The 26,101-nt window shown below is 27.3% G+C and overlaps 20 protein-coding genes across 20 annotated transcripts; 9 read left to right on the top strand and 11 right to left on the bottom strand. All coding sequences in view use genetic code 6, as the record gives it.

The window, feature by feature from the left end:
• Window positions 1-38: 38 nt before the first annotated feature.
• On the bottom strand, window positions 39-410 carry SS50377_23374 (Gar1/Naf1 RNA binding region-containing protein; the record flags this gene model as incomplete). The annotated part of the gene is made up of 1 exon (XM_067907239.1): window positions 39-410. One exon carries the CDS (start codon window positions 408-410, stop codon window positions 39-41), a length of 372 nt encoding a protein of 123 aa, XP_067766507.1.
• A 36-nt stretch (window positions 411-446) lies between these two features.
• On the bottom strand, window positions 447-1,895 carry SS50377_23375 (ATP-dependent RNA helicase; the record flags this gene model as incomplete). Its single annotated transcript, XM_067907240.1, has 1 exon — window positions 447-1,895. One exon carries the CDS (start codon window positions 1,893-1,895, stop codon window positions 447-449), a length of 1,449 nt encoding a protein of 482 aa, XP_067766508.1.
• A 656-nt stretch (window positions 1,896-2,551) lies between these two features.
• On the top strand, window positions 2,552-4,474 carry SS50377_23376 (Kinesin-like protein; the record flags this gene model as incomplete). The annotated part of the gene is made up of 1 exon (XM_067907241.1): window positions 2,552-4,474. One exon carries the CDS (start codon window positions 2,552-2,554, stop codon window positions 4,472-4,474), a length of 1,923 nt encoding a protein of 640 aa, XP_067766509.1.
• Window positions 4,475-4,485: 11 nt separating this feature from the next.
• On the bottom strand, window positions 4,486-6,363 carry SS50377_23377 (uncharacterized protein; the record flags this gene model as incomplete). Its single annotated transcript, XM_067907242.1, has 1 exon — window positions 4,486-6,363. One exon carries the CDS (start codon window positions 6,361-6,363, stop codon window positions 4,486-4,488), a length of 1,878 nt encoding a protein of 625 aa, XP_067766510.1.
• Window positions 6,364-6,414: 51 nt separating this feature from the next.
• SS50377_23378 (uncharacterized protein) lies at window positions 6,415-6,951 on the top strand (the record flags this gene model as incomplete). The annotated part of the gene is made up of 1 exon (XM_067907243.1): window positions 6,415-6,951. The coding sequence occupies one exon, from the start codon at window positions 6,415-6,417 to the stop codon at window positions 6,949-6,951; it is 537 nt and encodes a 178-aa protein (XP_067766511.1).
• A 302-nt stretch (window positions 6,952-7,253) lies between these two features.
• Window positions 7,254-8,153, top strand: SS50377_23379 (uncharacterized protein; the record flags this gene model as incomplete). Its single annotated transcript, XM_067907244.1, has 1 exon — window positions 7,254-8,153. The coding sequence occupies one exon, from the start codon at window positions 7,254-7,256 to the stop codon at window positions 8,151-8,153; it is 900 nt and encodes a 299-aa protein (XP_067766512.1).
• Window positions 8,154-8,699: 546 nt separating this feature from the next.
• On the top strand, window positions 8,700-9,302 carry SS50377_23380 (uncharacterized protein; the record flags this gene model as incomplete). The annotated part of the gene is made up of 1 exon (XM_067907245.1): window positions 8,700-9,302. The coding sequence occupies one exon, from the start codon at window positions 8,700-8,702 to the stop codon at window positions 9,300-9,302; it is 603 nt and encodes a 200-aa protein (XP_067766513.1).
• Window positions 9,303-9,311: 9 nt separating this feature from the next.
• SS50377_23381 (Prefoldin subunit) lies at window positions 9,312-9,767 on the bottom strand (the record flags this gene model as incomplete). Its single annotated transcript, XM_067907246.1, has 1 exon — window positions 9,312-9,767. One exon carries the CDS (start codon window positions 9,765-9,767, stop codon window positions 9,312-9,314), a length of 456 nt encoding a protein of 151 aa, XP_067766514.1.
• Window positions 9,768-9,831: 64 nt separating this feature from the next.
• Window positions 9,832-10,254, bottom strand: SS50377_23382 (uncharacterized protein; the record flags this gene model as incomplete). Its single annotated transcript, XM_067907247.1, has 1 exon — window positions 9,832-10,254. The coding sequence occupies one exon, from the start codon at window positions 10,252-10,254 to the stop codon at window positions 9,832-9,834; it is 423 nt and encodes a 140-aa protein (XP_067766515.1).
• A 65-nt stretch (window positions 10,255-10,319) lies between these two features.
• SS50377_23383 (uncharacterized protein) lies at window positions 10,320-10,553 on the bottom strand (the record flags this gene model as incomplete). Its single annotated transcript, XM_067907248.1, has 1 exon — window positions 10,320-10,553. One exon carries the CDS (start codon window positions 10,551-10,553, stop codon window positions 10,320-10,322), a length of 234 nt encoding a protein of 77 aa, XP_067766516.1.
• Window positions 10,554-10,603: 50 nt separating this feature from the next.
• Window positions 10,604-11,677, top strand: SS50377_23384 (uncharacterized protein; the record flags this gene model as incomplete). The annotated part of the gene is made up of 1 exon (XM_067907249.1): window positions 10,604-11,677. The coding sequence occupies one exon, from the start codon at window positions 10,604-10,606 to the stop codon at window positions 11,675-11,677; it is 1,074 nt and encodes a 357-aa protein (XP_067766517.1).
• A 4-nt stretch (window positions 11,678-11,681) lies between these two features.
• On the bottom strand, window positions 11,682-12,359 carry SS50377_23385 (Casein kinase II subunit beta; the record flags this gene model as incomplete). Its single annotated transcript, XM_067907250.1, has 1 exon — window positions 11,682-12,359. One exon carries the CDS (start codon window positions 12,357-12,359, stop codon window positions 11,682-11,684), a length of 678 nt encoding a protein of 225 aa, XP_067766518.1.
• Window positions 12,360-12,412: 53 nt separating this feature from the next.
• SS50377_23386 (Kinase, CMGC CDKL) lies at window positions 12,413-13,597 on the bottom strand (the record flags this gene model as incomplete). The annotated part of the gene is made up of 1 exon (XM_067907251.1): window positions 12,413-13,597. One exon carries the CDS (start codon window positions 13,595-13,597, stop codon window positions 12,413-12,415), a length of 1,185 nt encoding a protein of 394 aa, XP_067766519.1.
• Window positions 13,598-13,793: 196 nt separating this feature from the next.
• Window positions 13,794-15,206, bottom strand: SS50377_23387 (Protein phosphatase PP2A regulatory subunit B; the record flags this gene model as incomplete). The annotated part of the gene is made up of 1 exon (XM_067907252.1): window positions 13,794-15,206. One exon carries the CDS (start codon window positions 15,204-15,206, stop codon window positions 13,794-13,796), a length of 1,413 nt encoding a protein of 470 aa, XP_067766520.1.
• A 105-nt stretch (window positions 15,207-15,311) lies between these two features.
• SS50377_23388 (O-phosphoseryl-tRNA(Sec) selenium transferase) lies at window positions 15,312-16,598 on the top strand (the record flags this gene model as incomplete). The annotated part of the gene is made up of 1 exon (XM_067907253.1): window positions 15,312-16,598. The coding sequence occupies one exon, from the start codon at window positions 15,312-15,314 to the stop codon at window positions 16,596-16,598; it is 1,287 nt and encodes a 428-aa protein (XP_067766521.1).
• A 42-nt stretch (window positions 16,599-16,640) lies between these two features.
• On the top strand, window positions 16,641-19,997 carry SS50377_23389 (uncharacterized protein; the record flags this gene model as incomplete). Its single annotated transcript, XM_067907254.1, has 1 exon — window positions 16,641-19,997. The coding sequence occupies one exon, from the start codon at window positions 16,641-16,643 to the stop codon at window positions 19,995-19,997; it is 3,357 nt and encodes a 1,118-aa protein (XP_067766522.1).
• Window positions 19,998-21,165: 1,168 nt separating this feature from the next.
• Window positions 21,166-22,536, top strand: SS50377_23390 (uncharacterized protein; the record flags this gene model as incomplete). The annotated part of the gene is made up of 1 exon (XM_067907255.1): window positions 21,166-22,536. The coding sequence occupies one exon, from the start codon at window positions 21,166-21,168 to the stop codon at window positions 22,534-22,536; it is 1,371 nt and encodes a 456-aa protein (XP_067766523.1).
• A 6-nt stretch (window positions 22,537-22,542) lies between these two features.
• Window positions 22,543-23,064, bottom strand: SS50377_23391 (uncharacterized protein; the record flags this gene model as incomplete). The annotated part of the gene is made up of 1 exon (XM_067907256.1): window positions 22,543-23,064. One exon carries the CDS (start codon window positions 23,062-23,064, stop codon window positions 22,543-22,545), a length of 522 nt encoding a protein of 173 aa, XP_067766524.1.
• Window positions 23,065-23,257: 193 nt separating this feature from the next.
• Window positions 23,258-24,934, top strand: SS50377_23392 (Multidrug MFS transporter; the record flags this gene model as incomplete). Its single annotated transcript, XM_067907257.1, has 1 exon — window positions 23,258-24,934. One exon carries the CDS (start codon window positions 23,258-23,260, stop codon window positions 24,932-24,934), a length of 1,677 nt encoding a protein of 558 aa, XP_067766525.1.
• A 15-nt stretch (window positions 24,935-24,949) lies between these two features.
• Window positions 24,950-25,630, bottom strand: SS50377_23393 (uncharacterized protein; the record flags this gene model as incomplete). Its single annotated transcript, XM_067907258.1, has 1 exon — window positions 24,950-25,630. One exon carries the CDS (start codon window positions 25,628-25,630, stop codon window positions 24,950-24,952), a length of 681 nt encoding a protein of 226 aa, XP_067766526.1.
• Window positions 25,631-26,101: the final 471 nt, after the last annotated feature.

Below are 26,101 nucleotides of genomic sequence, written 5' to 3' on the forward strand. Positions count from 1 at the left end.
ATGGAGTGGAATTTATAAAAAGTATTAAATATTATATATCAGTCTATCTGTAGTTCTGGTTCTACCACGCTATTTAATAAAATATTGACCTCTTGTCCTATGCTCACATCTGATTAAAACTAGCAGATATAAAATGGTTAAGTAGGTGAACCAAAAATATCAATAATAATACCAAAAATATCATCATTAGTTTTTAATGCACCTTCGTACACAAGTCCAGGATACAGTGATCCATCAATTGTGATTTAAGTTTATGTTTTAGATAATATCCTACCAAAGCTTTAAATTTTATTATCATCTTAGTACTTGCTTACAACCTAGTCTAGATAATTTTATTAAAAAATAGGTATGTCACATATTTAATCAGAGTGCTATGAAGAATATATACTAGAACTACTAGATTCTTCCATTTAATATGGAAAGGAAAAAGATAAAAATTATTATAGTCATTTGTAAAAGGATTTTTTTCGATTAATACGCTCACCAATGTTTTCCATTTAAATATCCATCTTAGCAGTTAATTCAGCCTTTGACACTTTAGGAAATACTTCCCTAATTAACCAGTCTTCATTAAAGTTATCTATTTTCCCATTCCAACACCAATTATTAAAATTTATAAGTTCTGGGATTGTGATATTATGATCAGCTTCTATATTATCCTTAAACAAGAACTCATTAGCTTTCATAAATATCATACTGGTACCATTTTAGCCAGATCTTCCAACTCTACCAATTCTATGTAGATATGTGTCACTTTTTGGAATATTCATCTAAAAAATGAAATCAACTTTTGGTATATCTAGACCTCTAGATGCCAAATCCGTCGCTACTAAAATTAAGGCTTATCCTAATCTAAACTATTGAATGCTTAAAAATCTATCGTCTTACTTCATTTTACCATGTAGAGCGACAGACTTAAAATTAAGTTGATTTAACAGCCTATTATAAATTTCTGCTTATTCACCGCTTTCAGCAAAAACAATACCTTAACGTATTTTTGTATTCAATACATTTTTATTTTATGGTTTCCCATCATTTTTATTAGCAACATCTATTCCTGTGAGAATAGAAAGGAAAAAAGCTAAATAAGAACTTGCTTAAAAATCTTACGGGACGATCTTAAAATGTTACAATATATTTTAAGGTATCCTAAAGGATGGTGAAATAATTTTTTGATATTAGTGTAATTCAGCAAATTAATTTAATAGAAAATTATTCGATGCTGTTGCTAAAACAACTTTTTTAGTTTTAGGAAGATGCTAAATGATGGTAGTCAAATCATCATTAAATTATGTATCATCTGTAAAGAAAAAATCTGCCTCATCTAATACCAAAAATTAGTTATTCTCAAAATATGTTGATATATCAGATTATATAGATCTAATAATAGATGCTAGTCGTCCTGGTGTAGCTACTATTATATATGGTCCATCACGTAGCTATCCTGTTTACAATGAAATAGATTACCCCCCTGTTATGAGACATGGTTAAAGACCAAATGTTCTAGAATAACAAGATACTTAATCAAAAATTTATTACGCTAATTCACGGGTGGGTGCTAAAAATATCGAATGAAATGGTTAAGGGTTCTATGTTAAATGTTAAAGTGAAGGTAACACAAAGCAAAGAGTTTTTCCTGAAGCTGTTGGAGATACTATCAGAGAAGAATGTAAGTTTATCTATTTTATAGATAATTACTAGATTAAAGTAGGTTTTGTAATTGAATGAGCTTCAAGAACCTACGATAATTCAAAGCTTATACCTAAGTTTTCAAACTCATACTAATGGTTTATATTCTATTTTTAAGTTTATAGACTAAGTTATACAACATCTACTGTCTATTACTTGGTCTCAGATGAATCCTAAAAATTTTAATCAAAAATATCAATTGGCATTTAGAAAAGGAAAAAGAAGTTCAAATAGTATTATATAAAATAATAAATCACCAATCTAAATCTTCCTCAGTATTTTTGCCATAACCACGAATTTATATTAAAGGGTAGTCTGTACATTTTATTATTTTCAAACAAGTTTGCTATTTACCCAGATGTAGACAATATTATTTTTTAATCTTTGTCTAAGAAAATTCTGGTTAATTTAAATATAAGTATGCCTTATAGGGATTATTATGTAGGTCAAATTAAATTTCAGATAAATTTCTAATCATTTATTGCAAAATCTATTAATACAGTGTATCTTAGCATATTTATTTTGAAACTGAAAAATGAATCTAATAAATATAATACGGATTTCTTTAGTTAAACCCCTATAACATATAAAAACAATATTCATCTTGGAAACCTTGAATATTTAATAAGTCTAACGATTATTCTATTTTTTTAAGTTAATTAAATTCAACTTTATTTACAGGATGTAAAGAAGCTATTTAACCGCTAATAAAAAATATATACTTAATTAACTCGATAACAAGAGGTTTGATAAATTAAACAGGAATATTCTATTAAATTAATTGCATATCTTAAATTTTCATTATTAATATGGATATTTATAATATAATAAAATAATGTTTTCACTTCTATTAATTTTTCAAATGACAAAAGAAAATTTTACTGTAGCAGTAAGAGTACGCCCATTAAATTAAAAAGAGACCGCAAATGGCGCATATTCAGTTATATAACTCAATAGTAATGATTCATTATACTTTGATCCTATAACAAAGGAAACAGGTCCTGGAGCTAAAAAATAAAAGAATTTATTGTTTCAGTATGACAGAGTATATGATGAACATTCTACAAATTAAGAAATATATAGAAATACAGTGTAGTAATTCATTGGAACATTTCTAGATGGAATTAATTGTTCGGTTTTTGCTTATGGCGCCACAGCTTCAGGAAAAACTCATACAATCTCTGGTGAAGGTGATGGAATCATGTATTAGATTGTTGAAGATATATTTAATCAAGTGAAAAGCGATGATAAGTTCAGCATCACTTTTATTGAAATTTATAATGAGAATATTCATGATTTACTTTCAGAAGCACTAGTTACACAAAATCTTACTATTAGAGAAGATCCAATATTAGGTAGTGTAGTTGTAGGGATTAAGGAAATATAAGTGTCTTCAAAGTTAGATGCTTATACATATATTTAAAAAGCACTTTAATAAAGAGCGTGTTCATCAACTGGAGAGAATATATCATCCTCAAGGTCTCATTCAGTATTAACTATAAATTTATAGCGAGATAGTACATATTCAAAATTTGTTGTTATCGATTTAGCTGGATCAGAAAGAATGAAACGAACCGGTGCAACTGGATTACGAGCACAAGAAGGAACTAATATAAACAAATCTTTGTTAGCATTAGGTAATTGTCTGTCTGCCCTTGTTAAACCTGGAGGTTATGTGCCTTATAGAAATTCTAAGTTAACAAGGATATTAAAGGATACATTATCAGGTAATTCAAAAGTTATTATGTTATGTATGATATCGCCGGGAAGTGTTTGTTTTGATGATACTCTTAATTCTTTAGTTTATGCCTAACGGGCTACGCTTATTAAGACAAATGCATAATAAAATTTAGCAACATTTTAGTATACTACTGTAGAGTATAATTAAATGATTTAGTAGTATAAAGAAGAAAATATGTAACTACAATAAGAACTTACAACATGTAAATAATAAACTAATTCTTCTACTCGCTCTTAGGCTATAAATTCTTCATATGATGTAATTAAAAATGATATACATGATAGATTGTAGTCTATTTTAGGTAAAGCCAAGCAGTATTATTTGATTTAAACTAACAGAAAGTATATAGATTATTTAAATGAGCAAAAAATATAAATTGATAATTAAATGCTTAAATAGCTGTTATCATAAGAGGTCAAGCTTAAAGGGTAAATTGCATAAGAAAAGGAGTAAATTTCATTAATTTAATAGAAAAAGGAATTTTAAGCGATGCAAAAACAACTTTAAGATTCAATTATACTATTAATTGAAAATGCATAGTGTATTCTATAATAATTAACGGTTTAGTCTTATGCTAACTTGTTAGAATAGAAATAAAATTTATTAAATAACTAACATTTAGAAAAGGACAAACAGATAATCCAATTGAAAGCAATTTTTTAAGATCTTGTTTCTATAGCTGAAGTTGGACTTGGAAATTAAGAAGTAGTTCCGTTTATTAAAAATTTTTAAACTATTGTAAACAGTAATAAAGAAATTAGTAAAATATAAAATATTGATTTTCAGTAAATTTCGTTAGGTTAAGAATTGACATTAAACTAATTAGATAATACACAATAGTTATAGTTATCTATAAATGCTTCATAAATACCCACAAGTTAGTTTAATATTTAAGCGGACCAAAAAAGAATTAACGCATTATCTAGTTTCAGATAGAGGAGAGTTCCTGGTTTAAATAGACCAGAGAAACGTGCATATGAATAAGAATTAGGTGAATTAGAGAAATAACTGAGTTAGGTTAGTTAAAGTAGGAGAATGAAGTGATGTATAAAATTTCATTTCATACTATGTAGAAGTTAAATTATTTATTAATAGCACTGATCGCAAATCCAACATTCATGATACAAAAAATTCCTATCATCTAGACGTTACATAAAGCACTTAACACCCATCTTTGTAGTAATGATCTATGCGTTCCGTAGTAATTTATTTGGAACAATTGTATCTAAATTTCTACCTGCCATATCATAAAATTTAGTTAAATTGATTAGATCTAGTCTAGCTTTTTGTTAGTTTTATTTGATTTTTGATATTGTATCATAAAATTATTTGGTAGCTTATAACGCATCAGCGTGATCTCCTTACATGAACACTTTTATTAACTAAATAGAATCACCTGGAAAAGTAAACTCATCAGCTTAATTATTTTGCTACTTTTTTTCTAATGACATTCGCATTGTATCTCTAAATTATAAATATGAATCATCATTGAAAATAATTGCATTTAACGCTGAATATATATCACAAATAGATAATTAGCGAAAATTATCAATAATTTATGGTATCTTATTTTTAAAATAGTAGAGTGGTTCAGAAAGTAGAAATTTTAATGGTAATTTAAATGTAGCATTTACCTATTCACATCGTGAACATAGATGTTTTGGCCTATCATTTATTTCTAGTTCTTCTAAGAGTTTAATATATCCTTGATCTTAAGAAACTTACTCAATAACAGTTTCTAAAAATAGGTAAGACTTATTTACTTTGTTCATATTCTCACTAGATAAGTCTAGTTAGACTTAATAGATTAAGCTATGTATATCTTTTTATTGATAGTTGTTTTACCTTAATGCCACTGAGTATATATTTTTAAATATTTAGTTAGTACTTTATACCATAGTTTTATTTTAAAATGCTAAGACTACATCTCTACATATTTTATAATTTAAAAAATATGGTTAATTAAAGTCTGATCGGATAGAAAATAATAATTTTTAGCTCCATTCTAAATCTATTTCTTGTTTATTAATAATTATGCTAGTAGCAAATAAAAATGTTAATTATTATCCACAAATTTAATATCTAGTAACTGTAGATTCATGCAATTATACATAAGCAATGATTTTCGTTATTTTATGTCCTTGTTTCTATGAAACAAATACATGTTAAATGAAGCTAGTAAAAAGTTTGTTTATCATATGTAAAGTTGTTTAGCTAAGTGCAAACTAGTCTGCTCTACTAGAATCCGAAAAGAAAGTAGTAAACCGTTAGTTGCAATCATAATTATATAAATGAGGTAAAATTGAACAATTTCTGCCTTCAGCTGTAATAGAATCTGGCTCCCATTTTACTTTAATTATTTAATATCTAATTTAGGAAACAGAATTATGAATATAATCTTTATAATCAATGTCTTTTTCTTATTATCCAGATGTTTAATTCTATTATATTTGTAATCTATACTTTGTTTCAGCTATAGCTTTGTCAAAATTAAGTTTAGGTTCAAATTTTTCATCATTCTCTCTAATAATTCCTGGTAATTTAAATATAACTTTTTATAAAATACATGTCAAATCAATTCTCTGCATATTAGATAACAATGATCTTAACTATGGCGGAGATAAATAATCAACTTTATAAACAATATCTGAATTACAATTAAGATCAATATATATTATCATTGCACAACATTATAACGGATAGCAATCTTAATTAAAAATATCAACTATTTTATCTGAAGTAAATGAATCTTTACCACGCTTTAAAACAGCAGGTTCTTTGATCGAGGAAAAATACCAATTTTTTATAACTGAGTGCTCAATGAAAATAGTATCGGGTAGATAAAATGATGTATTAGTTAACAGATTATCTTTATGTTTGGTTTTTTTCCAAATAAGATCATAAACAGAAGGTGAAAACCATGTTGATGTCATATTTAAAATCTAATATCTATCTAATATCTATATATAATATCAAATAATAAAATGCAAAGTTATGGTTTTTAAAATTTCTAGTAAGACTAAAAAGTAAATATTTAGTAATCTTAGCCAGTTTAGCATAATAAATCATCTATAATAATATCTGATCAGAATGATAATTTAATATAGGATGAGCTTTAATTATTATAATTAGTAAAATAGCTTACTTAATAGTAGATTTTACTGCCTGAGCTTAAAGAGTCTATTGAATAAATACATATTCATACCGCTTTATAGTATAGCCAATTGTATTAAGTTTAAACAAAGTCATTATTATAAATGATAGAATTTAGAATTCAAAAAATGTAACAAGTATAATTTTTTTAACAGGAGGAAGATTTAGATTAGGTTGAATTATAGCTTAATTTCATTGAATAAAGACTATTAAAGATGTTTAATAATCTATCAACCACTAAGTCTTTCAATGCTAAAGAGCTTTTGGCTGAAAATGATAAATTTGATGTATCTAAAGATGACAAATTATCTATTAATTTGGAGGCAAGTAAAAAATAAATGTAAAAATGGGAAATTATTTTAGAATGAATAACTTAAATATTATATCATACTGACATTAATTTATATGTTTTATTTAATATTAAATGGCAAAAAAATAAAAAAATGATAAATAATCAGATAAAAAAGGTAAATAGAAAGTTACTGGTTGGAGTTAAAAATAAAGAGATGGACATAATAAGGCATGTAAAAGGTTATAGACATAAGAACAATTTCTTATGTAAGAGGTTAAATAATTAGCAAAATAAGTTAAGGTAAAGACTTAGACTGAAAATTGAATAATTCAAATATTATAATCTATATATTATATTATTCATATTATTTAACTTGTAATGTTTGAATACACTTTACGCCATAATTTTACTAAAAAACAAAGATATGATAGTTTCTTATCTTCTGAATTAATATCAACAGATTAGAATGATATCTATTACTTTGATTAATCAAAGTTTGCCGTAAATAAATTTACTTTGCCAGAAAATATTTCAAAAGATTGTAACCAATGGGATTTAATTCCAGTTGAGTTAAAATTTGAATAGATTCTATCTGATATTACTGATGTGCTTAAAATCAAGGTATATAAAAATTTTCTTTATTTTGTGACATTAACATCGTTTAATACTTATGATTTAGATACTAAAAGTTTAAAATCTATTTCACTTATGTATGGCGAGTGGAACTTTACGATCTTAGCTGAAAAAATATTCTTATACTCTTAAACACTCAATATTTTTAATGTTGTCCAGCAAAATAAAGCTGAGTTAGATTTTATTAGCCTTCCGTCATCTCCAATAAATATATTGCAAGTTAATGAGCAGATTATAATAGTATTTAGTCAATTTTTTGCGATATATTCAATCTAATTAAACCTTCTTAAGTAAATACCTGTACCTGCAAAAGTTGATGTAGTAGCTGCCTAGATGAATGAATGCCACCTTATTTTAGCTAGTAAATAGCGTTAAATTCTTAAAGTTTCTATAGAAGGCAAAGTACTTGGCACAATTTAGGCTGCTACCAAATATGATCCATAATAAATATTTTTCATTGATGACTCTATAATTTTATAATCTAGAAGCCATGAAGTTATACGCTAAAGCTTTACATAGAAAAATGATAGATTTTCTGGAGTTAGAGGGGATGCACCTTGGGTTGGTGGCGAAATTAGTTAAGGGACATTTGTAGGTCTTACTGAAGGGGGTATTTATATAATATTTGGAGTGAAGAATTTATGAGTTTTGTAGATGAACTTGTAAAAATGCATGTTTAAGTTAGCGAAAATGCATACTAAACACTAGGTAATGTATAATTTTTTAGGGAATTAATTAACGAAAGGCTATCTGATATTTCCCTTATAGTACTTTCATTTTACCTTAGTTTAGTTCCATATGTTGATACTGTTGAAAATAAAACGTATGCTTATTTTACAATAATTTTTATGCACATTTATCTACTATGCTATGGGTATGACATATCATACACCCATTTTATAAATTAATAACATTACTTTTCTGGACTTCAGCTATTAGATACTATTTATCCCATCCCAGCTAAAACAAAAAATATAGCTTATTTATAAGTTGTAAAATATTGTTCTATATTAATTTAAAATTTTGTAATAGTTAGTTTAATGAGTAGATTTATATTGTAGTAACCGTATTATCTCCTAGCAATATATATTCCTGTCGTCATTTTTATTCCTATATTTATTTATTTGGGTTACGTTGTTGCAAACATTATTAAGTGATAATATTATATAATATTAGAATACAATATAATAAATGTAAGATGAGTAATAGTTACCTTAAAGACCTTTGCTATTTCCCATTTACTCTTTATTTGAGTAATATTATATAGAAAATAATATTCAAAAACCAGTGCTAACGTAATAAGCTCTAGAATATCTTGAAAAATTAGTAGACTCACTTTTTACCTTATTGCTTAATTCTAGTCAGGCATACAGAGACCCAGATAAATAAATTACTATTTTCTAATAAAATATAGCGAAAAATCGCTTAGATAAGTTTTTATAATCAAAAATATATTTGAATACTAGTTATTTTATAAACCATTTATCAATGAGTAATGACTTGGATAATTAAACTGCTTAATCATAATACCTGTTTCTGAATAGTAACAAAATCCCATCATTTTTAGAAATTTAAAATGCCACATAATAAAACCATAAGCATAATTCAGATATTGAATTGGCTGATTTACTTTTTGAATAAATAGATTTTAAAGCAGAATTATAAATAGAAGTCAATGTATGGGATATTACGGGTGTAGCATTAACTGCTGCGAATGCTCTTTACTACGGGCAAGAGGGTTATGGTGACTAATTATAAAAAATAATTAGAAGATCTGCAGAATATGGTAAGTGATAATTTTTATCATTCGACAGTTTTTTAACCTTACTATTTAGCATAAGCTTCTCTACCCCTTACTTCCATCTCAATTTATTCCTTAGTAAGCTAGTTATGACCTAATGCCGAGCGTATTTTATTTAATTCAGCTTTTCTATTGCCTATTCTATTTTCGTAAAATTTAACTGCATCTTACTTAGAAAGTTCAGCACAATATCCACCGCCAAGGTTAACTAAAAAATTCTCTGCGTCAGATATTTACGCATATACATAACATGACTCAGTAAAAGGCACTAAGGCTTAGTTATCCTTCTTACTATGTTGAAGAGTATTAATAGCATTGATAGCATTTTAACAAAGTTACAACCCCTACTAAATAACTGGTAAAGTACGGGATAGTGCTTCGTGCTCAGCTTACAACTATTTGTATAGAGATGAAAGTGTCTCATTTGGCAGACGAGATACATCAACTTATTAAGCCATTTACAGAAATTTGAAATGGTAAGGAAAAAATTACAATATAATACTATATAATAATGAGTTTAAATCATTAGGAAAGTTTAAGCTATTATGGTTATCTTGCATAACGGATAAGCAACGCTCTCTGTGGGTCGTCTTCGTTTCTCAAAAGAACAGCTATAAAGAAATGATCAAATACTCGATACATCAAGTATTGTTAGTTTTTATAAACTCCTTAAATGATTGAGCTACTTAGATCTAAATTTTGTTATTTAGTAACATCAGTACTATATTATCTCATAAGTTATATATCCTACTTGAATATTAAAATTTTTTAACAAATATGTTCTCTTTATAATTGTACAATGGGTAATACTTAACTGTTAGACGTATTTTATTATTATTGAAATTATTATGGTAGTTATTATGTTTAAAATTATTAAATTCGTTATATTGGCGGAGGTTATTGAGAAATTGCCTAAAAGAATTATGGGGCAGTTGGTGATTGCATTTAAAATAATATACCATAAATAATATAATAATATAATAATTATTTAATATAAGTATTATTAAATTTCACTTATTTTCTTCAAATTAAGTTGGTATACAGTTGGATACAGTATTTACTAAGCCTAGAAACTGAAGTTGGCCGAATACGTCATACCCATAGACAGCACGAGTACCTAAGCTTTCTCCTTTTACTTCCGCGTATATTTATTGATCTGCTATAACTACGTCAGTATTACTTTAATCTTTTGCTAGAAATAGTGTTTAAGGTTAATATTCATCAGGGAATATCAAACTCTTCATTTTGAATAAGTAATATATAATTATTTTATATTATTTTTCAATTTAATAAAATGTAATATCTAGACTTTTATTTGAAAACCTGCAATTTTAAAGGCATTTAACCATATTATAAGTTTATATCATAATTATAATAATATAATTAGCATTTAGAAATTGATTTATTTTAGATTCCAATATTTTAAACACTATAAAAAATGAAACCCGATTCTATAGTGATAACATAAATACTTATTGTATAAGAACTTTTAGACATATTTCCAGACACGTTATGCTAAATTAAAATTCATTCTTGCTCACTTACAATTAGCCCTAAACTGCTTTAAGGTTTATTTTATAAACTTCAAAAAATCAGACAATTAACTATACTTTCATGCTAATTATCAGATAATTTTTTTATTGAATTGGCAAAAACTAAAATTTAATTACATTTTATTTCTATTAATTCAGGATAAATTACACTAAAAGGAGTTAAAGCACTAGTTAGATATCTAGAAAACCTTGATAGCACTATTCATTTGCATTTAGAACGAATTAATTTAACGGATAATGTGAAATAGTATTTAATTTAACAGACCAGGCAATGTTAAAACATTATTTATTTTTCTTTTAATAATACTATTGTAAAGAATGAGTAAGAAATTGAACCTGTTGTGTAGTAGAGCGAAAAATTACCATTACCTGTTTAAAGTTTTCCAGATAACTTAATAAAGCAGTAAGTAGATAATATCGAGATGTTTCTGCAATAGTATTTAAAGCAATATGAAATAGAATTTAATATTAAATATTCGATGTACCATACTTAAACCTTATTATTTTAAAAAGTATAAGAGCAAGTAAAAAAATTATGCAGTAGTTATTAACAAGACTAGTAATAATTTATAGGGCAGCTTGAGTCCAATATAAATAATTTAATTCTATAAAATGAGCATGTATAGTAACAAAAAAATAATAATTTATAATAATTAAAATCAGAAAAATAAAGATTAGAATTATAAAAATAATCATAGCTACAGTATATAGATCAGTTAACATAAAATAATTATACTTCTGTTGATATTTAGTTAATAAAATAGAGAATTAATAAAATAAAATAGCAAATAAAAAACTTATAAAAATAAAAGTGAGTTATCATTATTCTTAAGTTTTTAGTCTCATTTCTTTTTTTTATTTGTGCAGCAATTCTTTTTGTTCCTTGGCAAGTTAAAGTTTAACATAATCTAGTTAAAATCCAAATAAATAATTTCCACAATACATGTCTTTTATTCCTTCCTATGATGCAAATTATTTTTCTAATTCTACAAACCTAATAAAAAGTAATTATGCTATATCAACTCCAAAGAATGCACCATCTACAGGATTTTACCCATGGAAATGATATGTATCATTGCATTTAACACAATATACTGCAAAAGGTGAAATACCTGGAGTATTATCTAGACCTACTGGTACCACTTAACAATTACAACCATCAGTAGGGCATTTTCCATAGACATTTGATTAAACTAGTTTATAAAATTGTTTCAATCCTTCTTCTGTTTGTATATATCTTTTATGTATGAGACCATACAATATCAATGGTTCCATTGTTGAAATTAGCTATTAATTCTTATGTAACACTGCATTTTTTAGACTACTTAGAACCTCTGGAAAATCAGTAAACAGTTTTTACAGATCTGTGTGGTTGAATGGATCCGCTACATATTCATATGGAACCTCTATTAAATACTCAGATTAGATGTTTTATATTTGAAGGTCAGATGTTCCAGAAGAACTAATCTCTTAAGATGAATGTTGGTTATATGCCATTCTAATAAAGTGTAATATAGTAGATATATTATATAATATATTTAAATCACTATTCATTTATGTCTTGGAATATTTGGGAGTCGTACTTCTGTTGTTTTTTGAGATGAACCAAACCCATAATTTTACAGTTAAAAAGAAATATTTGGATCAGTTTATTATCTAATCTTTGTCCTTGAACCGGTGCGACTATTCGGTAACTACGGTAATTCTTCAGGATCAAGCTGTCCAATAACTGGAGTGACCTAAGAAGGCGTAGGTGATCTTTATTTTTATTATTTTGATTCAATTCCTAATTCTTTCCATAGTTCTTTTTCTTAATTAGACATTACTTGTCGAACTTCATCAAACCAAGGTGAGTCTAAACATGTACTACAGGAGATTCTCTCATTTGGTTCCATTTTCAGCATGTTTATAAGCATTTATAGTAAATCTTAATCCTTAATCTTACCTGCTAAACGTCGTTCAAGGCCTTCTACCCTTCCTTATAGGTCTGGCATTTTAATTCCAACAAATTTTGGATTTCTGAGAAATTTTTCCATTTATTTTCTTGTTAAATTTCCTAACACTTTCTATATTAAATATAATTAATCTACGTCAGAATCACCAGGAAATAACGGTTAGCTGGTAATCATTTCAACAATAATCAAAGCAATAGCCCAAACATCTACAGAATAATTATAATCTGTTGTATTAAGCAATAACTCAGGCGCTCGATACCATCGTGTTGCTACATAATCCGTCATATCTTGTGGTTAATAATCTTTGCCGCTAGTTGAGTTTATATGTCTTGCAAATCCAAAATCACATAATTTAAGTATATTCTTACTAGTCATAAGTAGATTTTCAGGTTTTAAATCTCTATGAATAATTCTATTTTGATGTAGATATTCGACAGATTTTATCATTTAATATGTAATCTACTTAACCTATTTTATTCCAATTCCATTTTTGGATTTCTCAATCATTTCTAAAACAGTATAATCACAAAATTCAAACACTAGATAAAGCCTTTACTTTCTTTTAAATGCTTCCAGTAATCTAACAATATAAGGATGAATACAATTTTTTAGTAACTTAATTTCTCTAAGTGTTGTTTTTCTGAAAGCTGTATCTTCTGGGTCATCTAAATCCTTAAATTTTTTAATGGCAACTGTCGCATTGGTTTCTTTATTTCTACATTTCAATACTACTCCATATGCACCTTCTCCAGAGATTCCTAGAATATCGTATTTGTTCATTTAGAATTTAGAAATAAATTAACTTATTTAAATATATTATAAAAGTAAAATTATTTTTATAAGTAATTTTTAAAACATGACTGGTTAATCATCCAACCTTTATTTTTATTTAAAATCTATTTGATATGAAAATCAGACTAAGTTTTGTGATAGAATTAATAAAATTTCAGAAAAAAAGCAAATTAATAATGATTTTTCACTAAGCGGAATAAATAAACAAATTTGAAACTGTTGCAACAGCCATAACATTTTCAGCAGGACTCCAATCTAAAAATTAAATTTTCTTCCTAATATCAGTAGGATCTAATGCTAAATTTTCATAAACCACTTTACCTTATTCATAGATTGGTAGACCACCAACACTAGGACTAGGACTTGCCTTTTGACCCAAATGGGTCTAAATTGCACGAGTTCTTCTTCTTACTTATCTCGTTGCCTAAATATTATACCCTGTGATACTTTGAGGATTTTTAGCATTAAATATATTAAACCTATCTGTATAACTACCCGTTGCAAACATAGTACAATCATTATTGAAAACTACATCATTTCTATCAAAAATTGCCTCAGAATCTAACAACTTTTGGGCGAAGTCTTTGACAAATGGATGCTATGGGATTATATTAAGAGGTCGGTTTTCCATTCTAATATCCCAAAGCCTAACTGATAGCAAATCTCTTGCTATTATTAAATTACCTTATTTTGCCATATGAACTGATGATATACCAGCAGCAATATCTGCTTGTTAACTTACCTGGCCAAAAATATGATACGGCAAATCCGCAGTTGACTGTAAAGGGTTAGCAAAATTCCTACAAACTCTATCACAAATAGCAGAAATACGAGTATCAGCCAAACACACACCTCCATGTGATGTACCAAAAACAAAAACTGCAGAGTTTGTAGGAGAATAATCTGCATATGTAATAACTTCTGAAACCTCATCCAGTTTTGGAGGCTTTAAATCTACTACAGTTATTGCTTCGTTAACATTATTGAGTGACCAAACTGCAATTTTAAGATCATCAGATATCAGAAATTAGTCAGAGTCATGAGATATAGCAACTGCATTGATATGATAATTTGTAACATTATCAAAAAGTTTTTTCTAAGTACAAATAGGTTAGAATTCATCTACATTTACTACTTTTGGTAGTAATAAATTATTAGCATCATCAAGTTTTGATTTATTATTCCCATACTTAGACATATTGTTCGACGCAACTCTCTATACTCTTTTATTTTCTATTTTCCAAACTTTAACAGATCTTTCATTTGATGTCAATAAAAATAGCGATTTAGAGGTTTAAGGTAACCATTATAGCTAAATAACTCGTTCAGAAACTGAAACAGATCTAAGAGCATCAAAACCTTAAACGTGTGCTTGAAACTCAGAATAAAACTGATATTCAATAGTTGGACGCCCTGCAGCATTAATCGCCTGATGGCGTTCAAAAACTATTACTCTACCACCTCGGTCGCCTGCCGCCAGGAAAGAGCCATCATGATTAAATTTTAAGCAGGATATCATATCAGTTTCCTAAACCTGTTCAATCGGAGCCACATCTCCAAAAACCTACCGAAAATTCCAATCTAACGAATTTGACATTATTGATCGAAGTGGAGCGTATATATAATGAGTAGTACAGTATATAAAAATATGCTTTTAGTTATTGTAAAATAAATTTAATTATATATAGGTTATATTTATTAAATGAAAATGCCATATATTGAATTAATAAAAGAGCGTGAAAATGCATACGAGAATGTTAAAAATTAGTTAATCAGCTCATAATAAATCCCGAAATATGGATACTCTCAACATATTATTTAATAGCTTCTATTTTATTTTTCTTCTGCTGATTTTAATAATCATTAGTCATCAGGAGCTGGAGAAAGAGAAGGTAGAGTATTTTCATCTTTAGTGTAATAACGACATTATGGATTTTCTCATGGAATAGGGAGATCTGGGGATCTTCTTGAAGATTAACCTAAAGCAGCTGGTAGTAGCCTGTTGCATAGGATAACCAGAAATCTTGCATGTCATGCATTGTAAAAATGTGGGTTTTAAGCAAAAGATACACTTATTACTCCATTTTGTGTAGGTATGAGCATAAATTATATCATTTAACATTTAAAATTAAAAACTATAGCCTGGATAAGAATGGATTAAAAAAGTGTTCCAAAGGCGATTTAATTATCTGGAGCGAAAATAATAGTAATAAATACTATAGCTAAAAATAATTATGTAATTGGTGACTATAATTAGCTAGAGTTAATAATTAATGATGTTGATTGTGTAATTTCGACAACAAGTTGCTTTTCGCCTAGAGTACCAGATAACATGTAGTAAATTTGTTAGATAGTTGGGAAAAATAAGAAATATCATATTGTAAATAATGCATATGGTATACATTCTGAAATAATGCATTAGTTAAATAAATATCCATCTATTAATTTTGTTGTGTCTTCTTTAGATAAGAATTTTATGATTCCAGTTTCTGGTTGCCTTATTTATAGTAAATATAAATAATAAATACAAGACTTGGGCAAGTCATATGCTGGAAGGGCATCTGGCTCATAAATAATTGATTTATTCATTACATTACTAGAATTAGGATAAATGGGAATTGCTTAATTGCAAAAATAACGTAGAAATATTTTTGAATTATTTGTAAATGAATTATAAAAAATACCCCAAATTGTTGTTACCACAATTCCAGATAATGATATATCATTTTATTTTTACTTTACTGATTAATCTAAATATGAGGCTAAAAAGATATCATCAGAATTATTTAGAAGCGGAATTTCAGGATCTAAAGCTTTAATTAAAGGCAAAACTGAATTTTTTTAAACATTTATATTAGAGGATTTTGGGAGAGGTGGTGTGCATGATTTTCCTGACTATATTACATGTGCTGCTAGTATTGGCATGTAATAAACTGAGGTCTATAATTATATTAAAAAATTAAAATAAATTATTTCTTCAGTTTAATGATAAAATTATAATTTATATACGATATATTATGTATTTGTAAAAATGGAAAGCAAACCGCAAACATTATTAACTGAAATATAGGAATAGCAGGAATTATCTTCAGTAACTGAACCTGTCTTATTTTAGTCTTAACTAATGCATATGAACAATTTATCTAAAGAATTAATCGGGGATACATTCTCACAAATATAATAAAGAATATCTAATTTTACTGAAAGGGTATTCTTATAGATAAAAAATGGAATCTAATAGAGGCCAATGTATGTTTTATTTGAGTAACAGCTTCAATGTGACGTAGAAACAGATCATTTATCACCAAAATCAGTTTTACCAATATTTTAACCTTTATTGGATGAAGCAATGCGAAAAATGTCAATATTAGATTTATCCTACATTAAACTTGAAATTATTGAGGTTATGGATAAAATATTATAGTCTGAAATTGAGGTAAAATATTAAGTAAGCTAAAACTGTTTTTTCTAAAAATCGAAAATAGATGCACTTGAATAAATGATATAATTTTTAGAATAGCTTATTGTTAACATTGCTAAAGAAAAAAATGGAATGACAATAGATAAGGTAAAATTACTACTAGAAGTAATAGAATAAACAAAGAAGAAGTTAAAAATAGGAACACTATATAAGCCTGATCATAGAGGTATTACTTTGGATGAAATTGTAAGTAACGCTTAAGAAAGTGATTCCACCTAAAAATTAGCTATTGATGATTCAAGAAAAAAGATAGAGTAAAAAAATAACGAGATCATATAGTTAAATATTTAATTAAATAAATTATAGTAGGAGCATTTAAATATAAAAAATAAATATAAAGAATTTGATTAAATTAAATAATAGCTTTCGAATGCATTAATAGAGATTGAAACTTTATAAAAATAACTGTAAAAATAATTAAAAAATAATAAGACAACGATTGAACTTTAATTATAGTAGGATAATAAAGATATCACCAATTCTACTATAGTTTTAGCTAATGAGTATTCTGATTAGAATATTTAAATATTAGAGGAAGAAAATACATTATTAAAATAAGAAATTGAAAAACTTAAGAAGTAATTATATTAAAGTAGTAAATATAATGCTGAAATTGTTGAAAAATTAACTTAAGAAAATATTGATTTAAGCCTTATTCAAAGTAACCCATCATCAAAACCAGTCTCGCGAGGAAGTAGAGCAAGATCATCTTCAAAATATTAAGGCAGGGATCAAGAGACTAAATTCTTACAGTAAGTAGATATTGATCAAAAAGTTGCTACAAAATTATTACATTATATTACAGGTTTTGATTTTAATGTAGATGACACTGTTTCAATTTAAAAACAAATTATAGATCTTAATTTATCAGACAGTTTAATTTAAAAAACACGATATTTATGTTAAAAGCAGCCAGAATACGTTACAGAAAATACATAAACTAGGAATATAGAAACTTGTATCTAAAATGAAGATCCTGCATAAAATTAAATATAATCAAATATTGTAGTATAAGATAGAAAATAGCCTTAAAATACGAAAAATTCTATAACAAATAATGTAGTTAGTTGCGATAAATAAGATAGTCAATAAAACTTGAAATGTCAGCAAAGTAATTAACAGTTAATCTCGCAAAACAGGGTAAGCAGATAAAAATTAGAAGCAACTTCTGAAAATAGTGGAAAATTATTTTAATAATATGATTAAAATCTTAAAAAAATTTCTTAACATTATGATCCATAAATAAATTTAATTAGTAATGCCCAAGAAGTTATCACATCGTCAAGAAATCATTTATAAAGTATCGTGGATAAATTTTGGGATAAAAGTATATAAACAGATTATTCTGAAGTTGGCCATCATACTTTAGATAATGGGGTGAAGGGATAGATATTATATTAAGAAGCATAAAAAATACTAAATTAAAATGACCTTACTAAGAATATTTTATCTAATACAGATAAACCTGTCGATATTTATGGGAAGCTTCATAGGAAAAATAATTAACTTAGTTAGAAAAAATAATAGTTAGTTAATTAGGCTTAACTTGAAAATTAATTAGCATATGAAAAAATTCTCAAAGCCTATAGAATTCATAAAGATTCATTTTTAGAAAACCAAGGCATCTAGTTTTAAATTTAATAATTAAACTAAAATGATTGTGAATATCTGGAAGGTGATTAAGAGCTTATCAGCACTCTACATTATTCTGATAATGAGGCTAAATAAAAAGAATTTTTAGACTCATCAATAATTCTTGAAGAATATTAGCATGGAGAGTATGCTAAAGTTGCCATATAATAAGCAAGAAAATCTTTAACTTTTATAGAACCATAAAGATAAATTGGAGTAACCGGGCATTTCAAGAGAAATTCACCTTAAATAAATACCTCTGATATATTTATAGCCAATAGTCTAGATAGTATATAACGACCAAATTAATAAGAATATTAAAATAAAGTATAAATATCACCATTTATCTAAACTGAGAAAAATAACATAGAAGAACTTTCTAAATAAAATTTAGATTAACCAGGTCCATAGTTTGATGTTATGAATAAGAGTAAATATATGAGTTAGAAATCAAACCAATTAGAACATAGTTAATAGCTTACCACGCGCAATGTAATGAAATCCTAGTAGTCACAGATTACTAGTGAACCTTTAGTCTAAGGAGCATTACCAATTTCTAATATATCACGAAATAGTGGATTTAACCCAAATTTTTAATTATATTAAACAAAAGTGATGAGCAGCAACATGCCAAGCAGATCTTAATTAGAGCAAGATAGTTTTGGTCCTTTGGTTAGTTGCACAAAGATGTAATAAGAACCTATTTCTCTTAAGGCCGCTTAATTAGCTAAATTATAAATAGAATATTTAATTTAATAACATCAAAACTAAAAAGCTATTAATTCCGACTTACATATAGATTGTAAAAAATTAGGGAGTTAACAAGTACTTAAAGAATCTATTATAACTAACAACGAAAATTAAACTGAAATCTTGGATATATAGTAATAAGATAATTTTATTAAACTACCATAATTTTAGAGAAAAGCTGTTAGCTAGTTAAACAAAAATTCTTAAATAAACTAGAAAAATATATTGTAATTACCTTAATCTTAAAAATCAAATAATATCAAAGGAAATAAACTTTTCGCCGTCTAAAATGACTAAGATATTATTGTAAGTATCGAGACAAATGATACAGTTTAAACAGAAAACTAAGGATTTAAAGGGCATACAATTAATAAAGTCTCTTTCTATTAAGATAACGGAAGACTATTAGACAGCGAATTATTTGATGCTATATTTACTAATTAAGAAGATAAGTCGAAGATAAAAATATCATCATCAGACATTAAAAATTTATATTCAAAGACCAATGATATGACAATGAAGTGATTTCTATTTCCACTCCATTTAAATGAATTAATATTTTAGTCTTGTTGAATAATAGCTTTTAGAGGAGCTGATCTTACCAGTAAAAGATCAATGTACAAAAGTATTTAATAAAATAATTATTATGCCTAACCTTTAATTTTTTACAAGTTAATTAACCAAGTTTTTATTTGAATAAAAAATTGAATAGAGATATTATTGGTAACTATTAAAGAATATTATACTAAAAGACCCAAGTTCAGCTAATAATTTTTATCATTTTGATTTTGAAAATTTATATTCTCCCTTATTAGACAATTATATTTTAACTATTTTAATAGCGTTTAAGAGAAATAAAGCTGATTTAAACTAAAAGCAGGTATATGCTATTAAAAAGTCAATTTTACTAAAAGATAAGTAAATTTAATTCAAAGATATTGATATTATTTCGAGAAATTTAATTATGTACAAGTAATTAGGTTACGATAATATTATTTTGGTTAATAAAAATATTGAACTATTTCTATAATTATAATAGTTTTAAAGTAATAATATCAATTTATTAAATAATTTAGTTCAATAAATTGATAACTCGTAGTTTTTATAATTAAAATAAGTCAAAAATATTCTTAATCAAGCAAATAACGTATAGTTTGAATATTCATTTTATTATTTTCCTATTTAGTGTTAGTTATCTACTATTATATCAAAGTAAATGATACGAGTTTTATTTTAGCTGTATGATATACGTAGAGATACAACTGAAATTAAAAAAGCTTTTACTCATATCGCATAAAAAATTCAGTTAAACTAGTAACTCAAACAATATTTTATTGAACTTGTGTTGCATTATTAATCCAGTTCTATTTAGTAAATTTTATATTTCATCAAGCATATATTTCCACTTTGGAATAATGAAGATTTACGTTTGATTTTAGATAATATTAATCATGATTCTTAATTGTTTCTATACATTTAAGCTATTTTTTCTTCTACCTAGTTTTAATTAGTGTAACCAGTATATTTATTAGATAATAAACAGTTTTAATATTACTTTTATTTACTTTGTTATTTCAAAAAATGGAATCTTTGTTAGCTGGATATCTATAAGAGACTTATAAGTGTAGAGGAATTTGATTATTGCTGCTAGTAATTATTTGATAACATAAAATATCTTGATTTATAAACATTAATGTAGTTAGAACCAAATCAAAGATTTTATTATATATAGTTGTTAAAAGACTAATAATAGTTAATTGAGATAGGGCATGATCTTTTAAACGTTAATTGCTATAATTTTTTAAAAGTATCAACTTAGCTATTAGTAAGATTAGATACTCTTCATTTGTAATAACTATTTACGTATTATCTGCTAAATTTTGATCCATAATTAGACTCTCATCATAGATGTATTAATTTATCAAGGTTTATTTTTAAGATTGCATAATAGTTACAGATAGAGAATTACGTATTTCTAGGTGTGTAATGCCCATCTTAAGTCTCACATTTTGTTTAAAAAGCTTTTAATTTTAAAAACTTAGATATGATCCTAAAATCCATATTCGTTGTTTAGTAGTTGTAATAAATTCCATAATCATTAGATTATACTGCGATTGTTTCATTTTATTATACACAGTCTGTTATTCAGCGTCCAGAATCGTCAGATAATTTAGATGACTTTATTCCGGATATTCCTAACTTTTCGTATGATGCTGAAAATATCAATGCCATCTTACCATTTTCCATATCTCCATCACTAACCGAACCAGCAATATAAAATTAAAATATAGTTGCATATTTTTTCCACTATCTTAAATCAATTATTTAGCTTGAAATATCAGATGAACTTAATAGAAAATTTATTCTATACTTATTTACAGTTAAAATATATCCAACATTAACCTTTTTCTCATAATTTCTGAAACCATGTCCAGGATTAAAGAAAATAGTCAAAATAGCCTTATATAAAGATGGGTTTTCTCTTCGTCGAAAATCAGCTGTTGCGTAAAAGGTTTTTTCTCTAATATATACATAAAAAGAAATAGAAAATTTCTATGATTAAACATCAATCCAAATGGTAAATATTGCTGCATAATATACTCCTTATTAAGATATTACATAGAATTTAGATTAATATTGGGTTCGGAGATGTGCATTTGCTGGAGCTTTAGCTACTAATTAAGATATTTAGTAAGATGTTTTTACAGATAAGAATATTCAATTAGAGTTTATATTTATACCAACTAAGATAACAGGGACAGTGGCTAAACTTATCATATTAAAGCATACAAAGATAAGTGTATAATATATCGACAAGGTTAATATTTTTTTATTAAATTGTTGTAATGAGTAAATTACATAGTGGGAATAGTGGTAGTTAGTAATTCTAGGTTGTTAGTGCCTGGTATTTTAGAATCCTATTATTAAATATGAATAACTTAGAGCATTAATTAAATTAGATAGATAAAAGTGGTTTGATAAAGCTATTTATAAATTATGGGGATTGAGCTAATAATCACTGGAATCTATGAATTCTAATTAATCTATTATTACTAGTTAATGAGAATAATCACTTTATAGAATTTATAAAATTTTAAACAGTATAAATGTTACTAGATTATCTTGTAATATTACTTTATTCACCAGATATTTTTTGGAATGAACATGGCTCAATTATGTCTTGTCTGTTGGATATCAATGAACAGTCTTATCCATTTTTTAAAATTAAAGGTTGATTTGTCTAAATTTATTGATTTTTAACCTTTTTTTTACTTTTACTTTTTTAAAAATTTACAGATTTTGATGTTTAGTTAGAATGAGTAGTATCTTGAATATTACTTTTTAGTAAACTATTTTCATTAATTAACGATTTATTCAGATATTATGATTCTTATAATTTTTGAAGCAGTTTTTAGTTAAGATCTACTAGTAAGGAGCTGTTGTTTTTGTCGTTCATTGTTTTTGTTAATGAATTATTTTATTCTTACAGTTAACTAATTTAGCTTTTATATTTAAGTATAATTTCGTTATATTAGTCTTCAAGGAGTTATCTTTGCATAGAAAGCATATGTTAAGCTTATTTATCATTCATTTTTATTGCTTGATTGTAGATTACTTGATATGATATGTATTTAAACTATTTATATTTTTATAATTAATAATGAATGTTTAAATACATAATATTTACTATATAATGTTTTATATTATTAGAAAACAAATCAAATTATCATACTACATTAATATATACTTAAAATAATAATATATATTATCACTTCCATTACTAAATGACATCCGTTGATTAGTAAAAAGCGTTGAATGCTCGCCTGGAATTCAAATAGTAATTGGACGCTATTCCAAAAATGAAACCTATTAAGCTTATTCTCCTTGTAGGATGGTCTCTAGCAATGTCTGCCTTAGATAATACAATTGTTAATATTGCCAACCCATAAATTTAGATTGACAGTCATTTTGTTCCACATGGCTCCCAAATACCTTAATCCACATTATAATGGATCAATGATATTTATTCAGTGGCTTTTGCCTCTTTTGCTATTCCTGCATCAAAAATTGGTGATAGATTTGGAGTGACCATTGTTCATAGATGGGGTGTTTGTGGATTTGTTATTTGCTCAGTTTTTTGTGGTATTTCAAGATTTATTTCTTATGAAATTACTCCATGGGAATATGGCGGATTTTATGTTTTGATTTTTGTTAGATTCTTTTAAGGAATTTTTGCTGCCTTTTTAATGGCTAATTCAATGACACTGTGTGGTATTCTTGTTAGTCAATAAGATATTCCTAAATCTATGGCTATGAATAGTTTAGCTTTTGCTGCAGCTACTGCACTAGGCCCTCCGTTAGGAGGTATACTTACTGATTATGCTGGTTGGGAATGGTGCTTTTTTATTAATTTGTTTATTGGAATTATCAGTGTTGCTCTGTGTTGGAAATATTTACCTGTCACACCAAAATTTCTAGAAGCCAAGTTGGATTGGTTTGGAGGAGTTATTGTTCTTGTAGGTTTAATGATTATGATATTTGGATTTACATACATTCCTCCTGAAAAGGGTGCTATCCCCGTTGGAATTATTAGTACTCTAGCTGGATTCGGTATAATTGCAGCATTCGTATTCTGGGAAACTGTTCATCCATATGCAATTTTACCTAAGTAATTGCTTTTCAATAAAAAGATCATGTATTCTTTATTTGCTGGTTTCTTTAATTTTGCTTTGATTGTAACTGTTTCATTCTAGCTTCCATTTGCTCTATAATCTATTCATGGTTATTCACCAACTGTCGTGGGATTGGTTAGTTTGGTTAACCCTATATTCTAAGTATTAAGTGCATTTGTCGGTAACTGGTTAGCTAAAAAAGTTACTAGCTATATAGTTAAATTAGTTTCTAGTATCATAATTGCATCATTTGTTATTATGTTGGGATTTATTATTCAATATTCTATTGTCTATATTGTCATTAATAATTGTTTCTTTTCATTTTTCTTAGGTGTTTTCTTTGTATCTAATAATTAATTTATGATGTAAATTGCTACACCAGATATTCGTGGCATGATTGGTGGTTGTATTTAGGCATTCAGAGAGACTGGGTACGCTGTAGGTATCGCTTTTGTTAATTTAATTCATGATTTGGCAATGTCTCATAATTGGGGCACTAAGCCTATACCGAATAGAGACGACGATAATTTTTAGGATTACAGCAAAGCTTATTATAGCGCATTTTGCACCACTGATATTGCTATGAGCTTTGTGGCTATTTTAGCAATGGGATTCGGTATTCTTAGCGGAACTAATTAGCACGAGAGCAAGCTTTGGGGATATCCTAAGAGACTTTTGGTAAACGAATAGCAGGAGCAGCAGCCGTTGATTGAGGAGGGAAACGCCTAAGAGCAGCCTGTTGAAGAAAATAGTAAAAAGAATAGCTTCTCAGAGACATCTGACGCCTGAATGATATTTTTAAAATCACACTGCCTGCATTTGCCGCAACACTCCTAACTCGATATCCTACAGCCCGCAGTAATTCGACTCCAGCACCTCCGAAACGTCATTCCCGCTCATTATCGCGGCTTCCAAGTACTCCCCCGCTCCCACCCCGCAGCTGTCCAGCCTGTCGAGACCTCTGAACCAGTGCCTGCTTTTTGCGAGTTTTAGCAGCACTGCCGCAGTAATTTACGGCGGCAAAACGCACATTTCCAGCTCCATCGCCAGGAAAATCAACCGAACGGCTGACCACTCGAATCGGTCCGAAAGGATGCGCACCGCTGCATTTTGCGCACATCCCGAGAGCCGCACTGCGCTTTTATTCAGCAGCGAAATCGCGAGCTCGACTGGCGCAATCTGCGCTGACTGCAGCGCGTAAATGTTGAACTGGAAGTGCGTCTCGGAGGGCGCGAAGTGGTAGTGCGAGACCGCAAAATTCAGAAAAAATGCGAACTTCGGGGCGTGGAAAATTCCGATTTCTGCAAAATTAATCGCGGCTATCATCTGAAGAAAGCGTGATTTCTGCGCTGCGAGCTGCTGGAGCGCATCCAGCTGTGTTTCGGGGCTTAGGGAAGCAAAGCTGAGTGCATCAAATTCTGATTCTTTGAAGTGGAATGCATTTTAGGTTGTTTTTTGGTGCAAAAAGATTGTTCGCGAGCTCATTTTAAAAAGAAGCTAGAATGTATAATGTTCATATTAAGATATAAAATTAAAATAAAATTTTATCGATAAAATGGCGAATTTCAATATTGCATAGAAGTATGGCATACAGGTTAAAGATAATATGAAATCAAAGTACTTACTTGTTTGACACTTTAGCTTCTTTATCTTATAAAAATTCTACTAAAGAATCATTACTATTGAGTGAGAACTTTCTCCATTTTTTGGCCTTCTTGTTGTAGTTTTTTTGTTAAAAAGATTGCTATTGAAGATTTATATCATTGTTGAATAACTAAGCTATTGCTATTTTGTGTATAATATTTCTTTAAAGCGATTTAGGATAATTATTAAATAGCATATCAGTTTAGTCGTAAAATTATGTCATCGTACAATTTATTGGTTTTTATATAAGCATTCGTTCGTACCTTTTATTAAGAAAATTCATCTATTCGTGCCATGAGTAAATTGAAAGTT

Source organism: Spironucleus salmonicida, chromosome 3 (assembly GCF_000497125.1).
Source record: "Spironucleus salmonicida strain ATCC 50377 chromosome 3, whole genome shotgun sequence".
Taxonomy (NCBI): Eukaryota; Fornicata; order Diplomonadida; family Hexamitidae; genus Spironucleus; species Spironucleus salmonicida.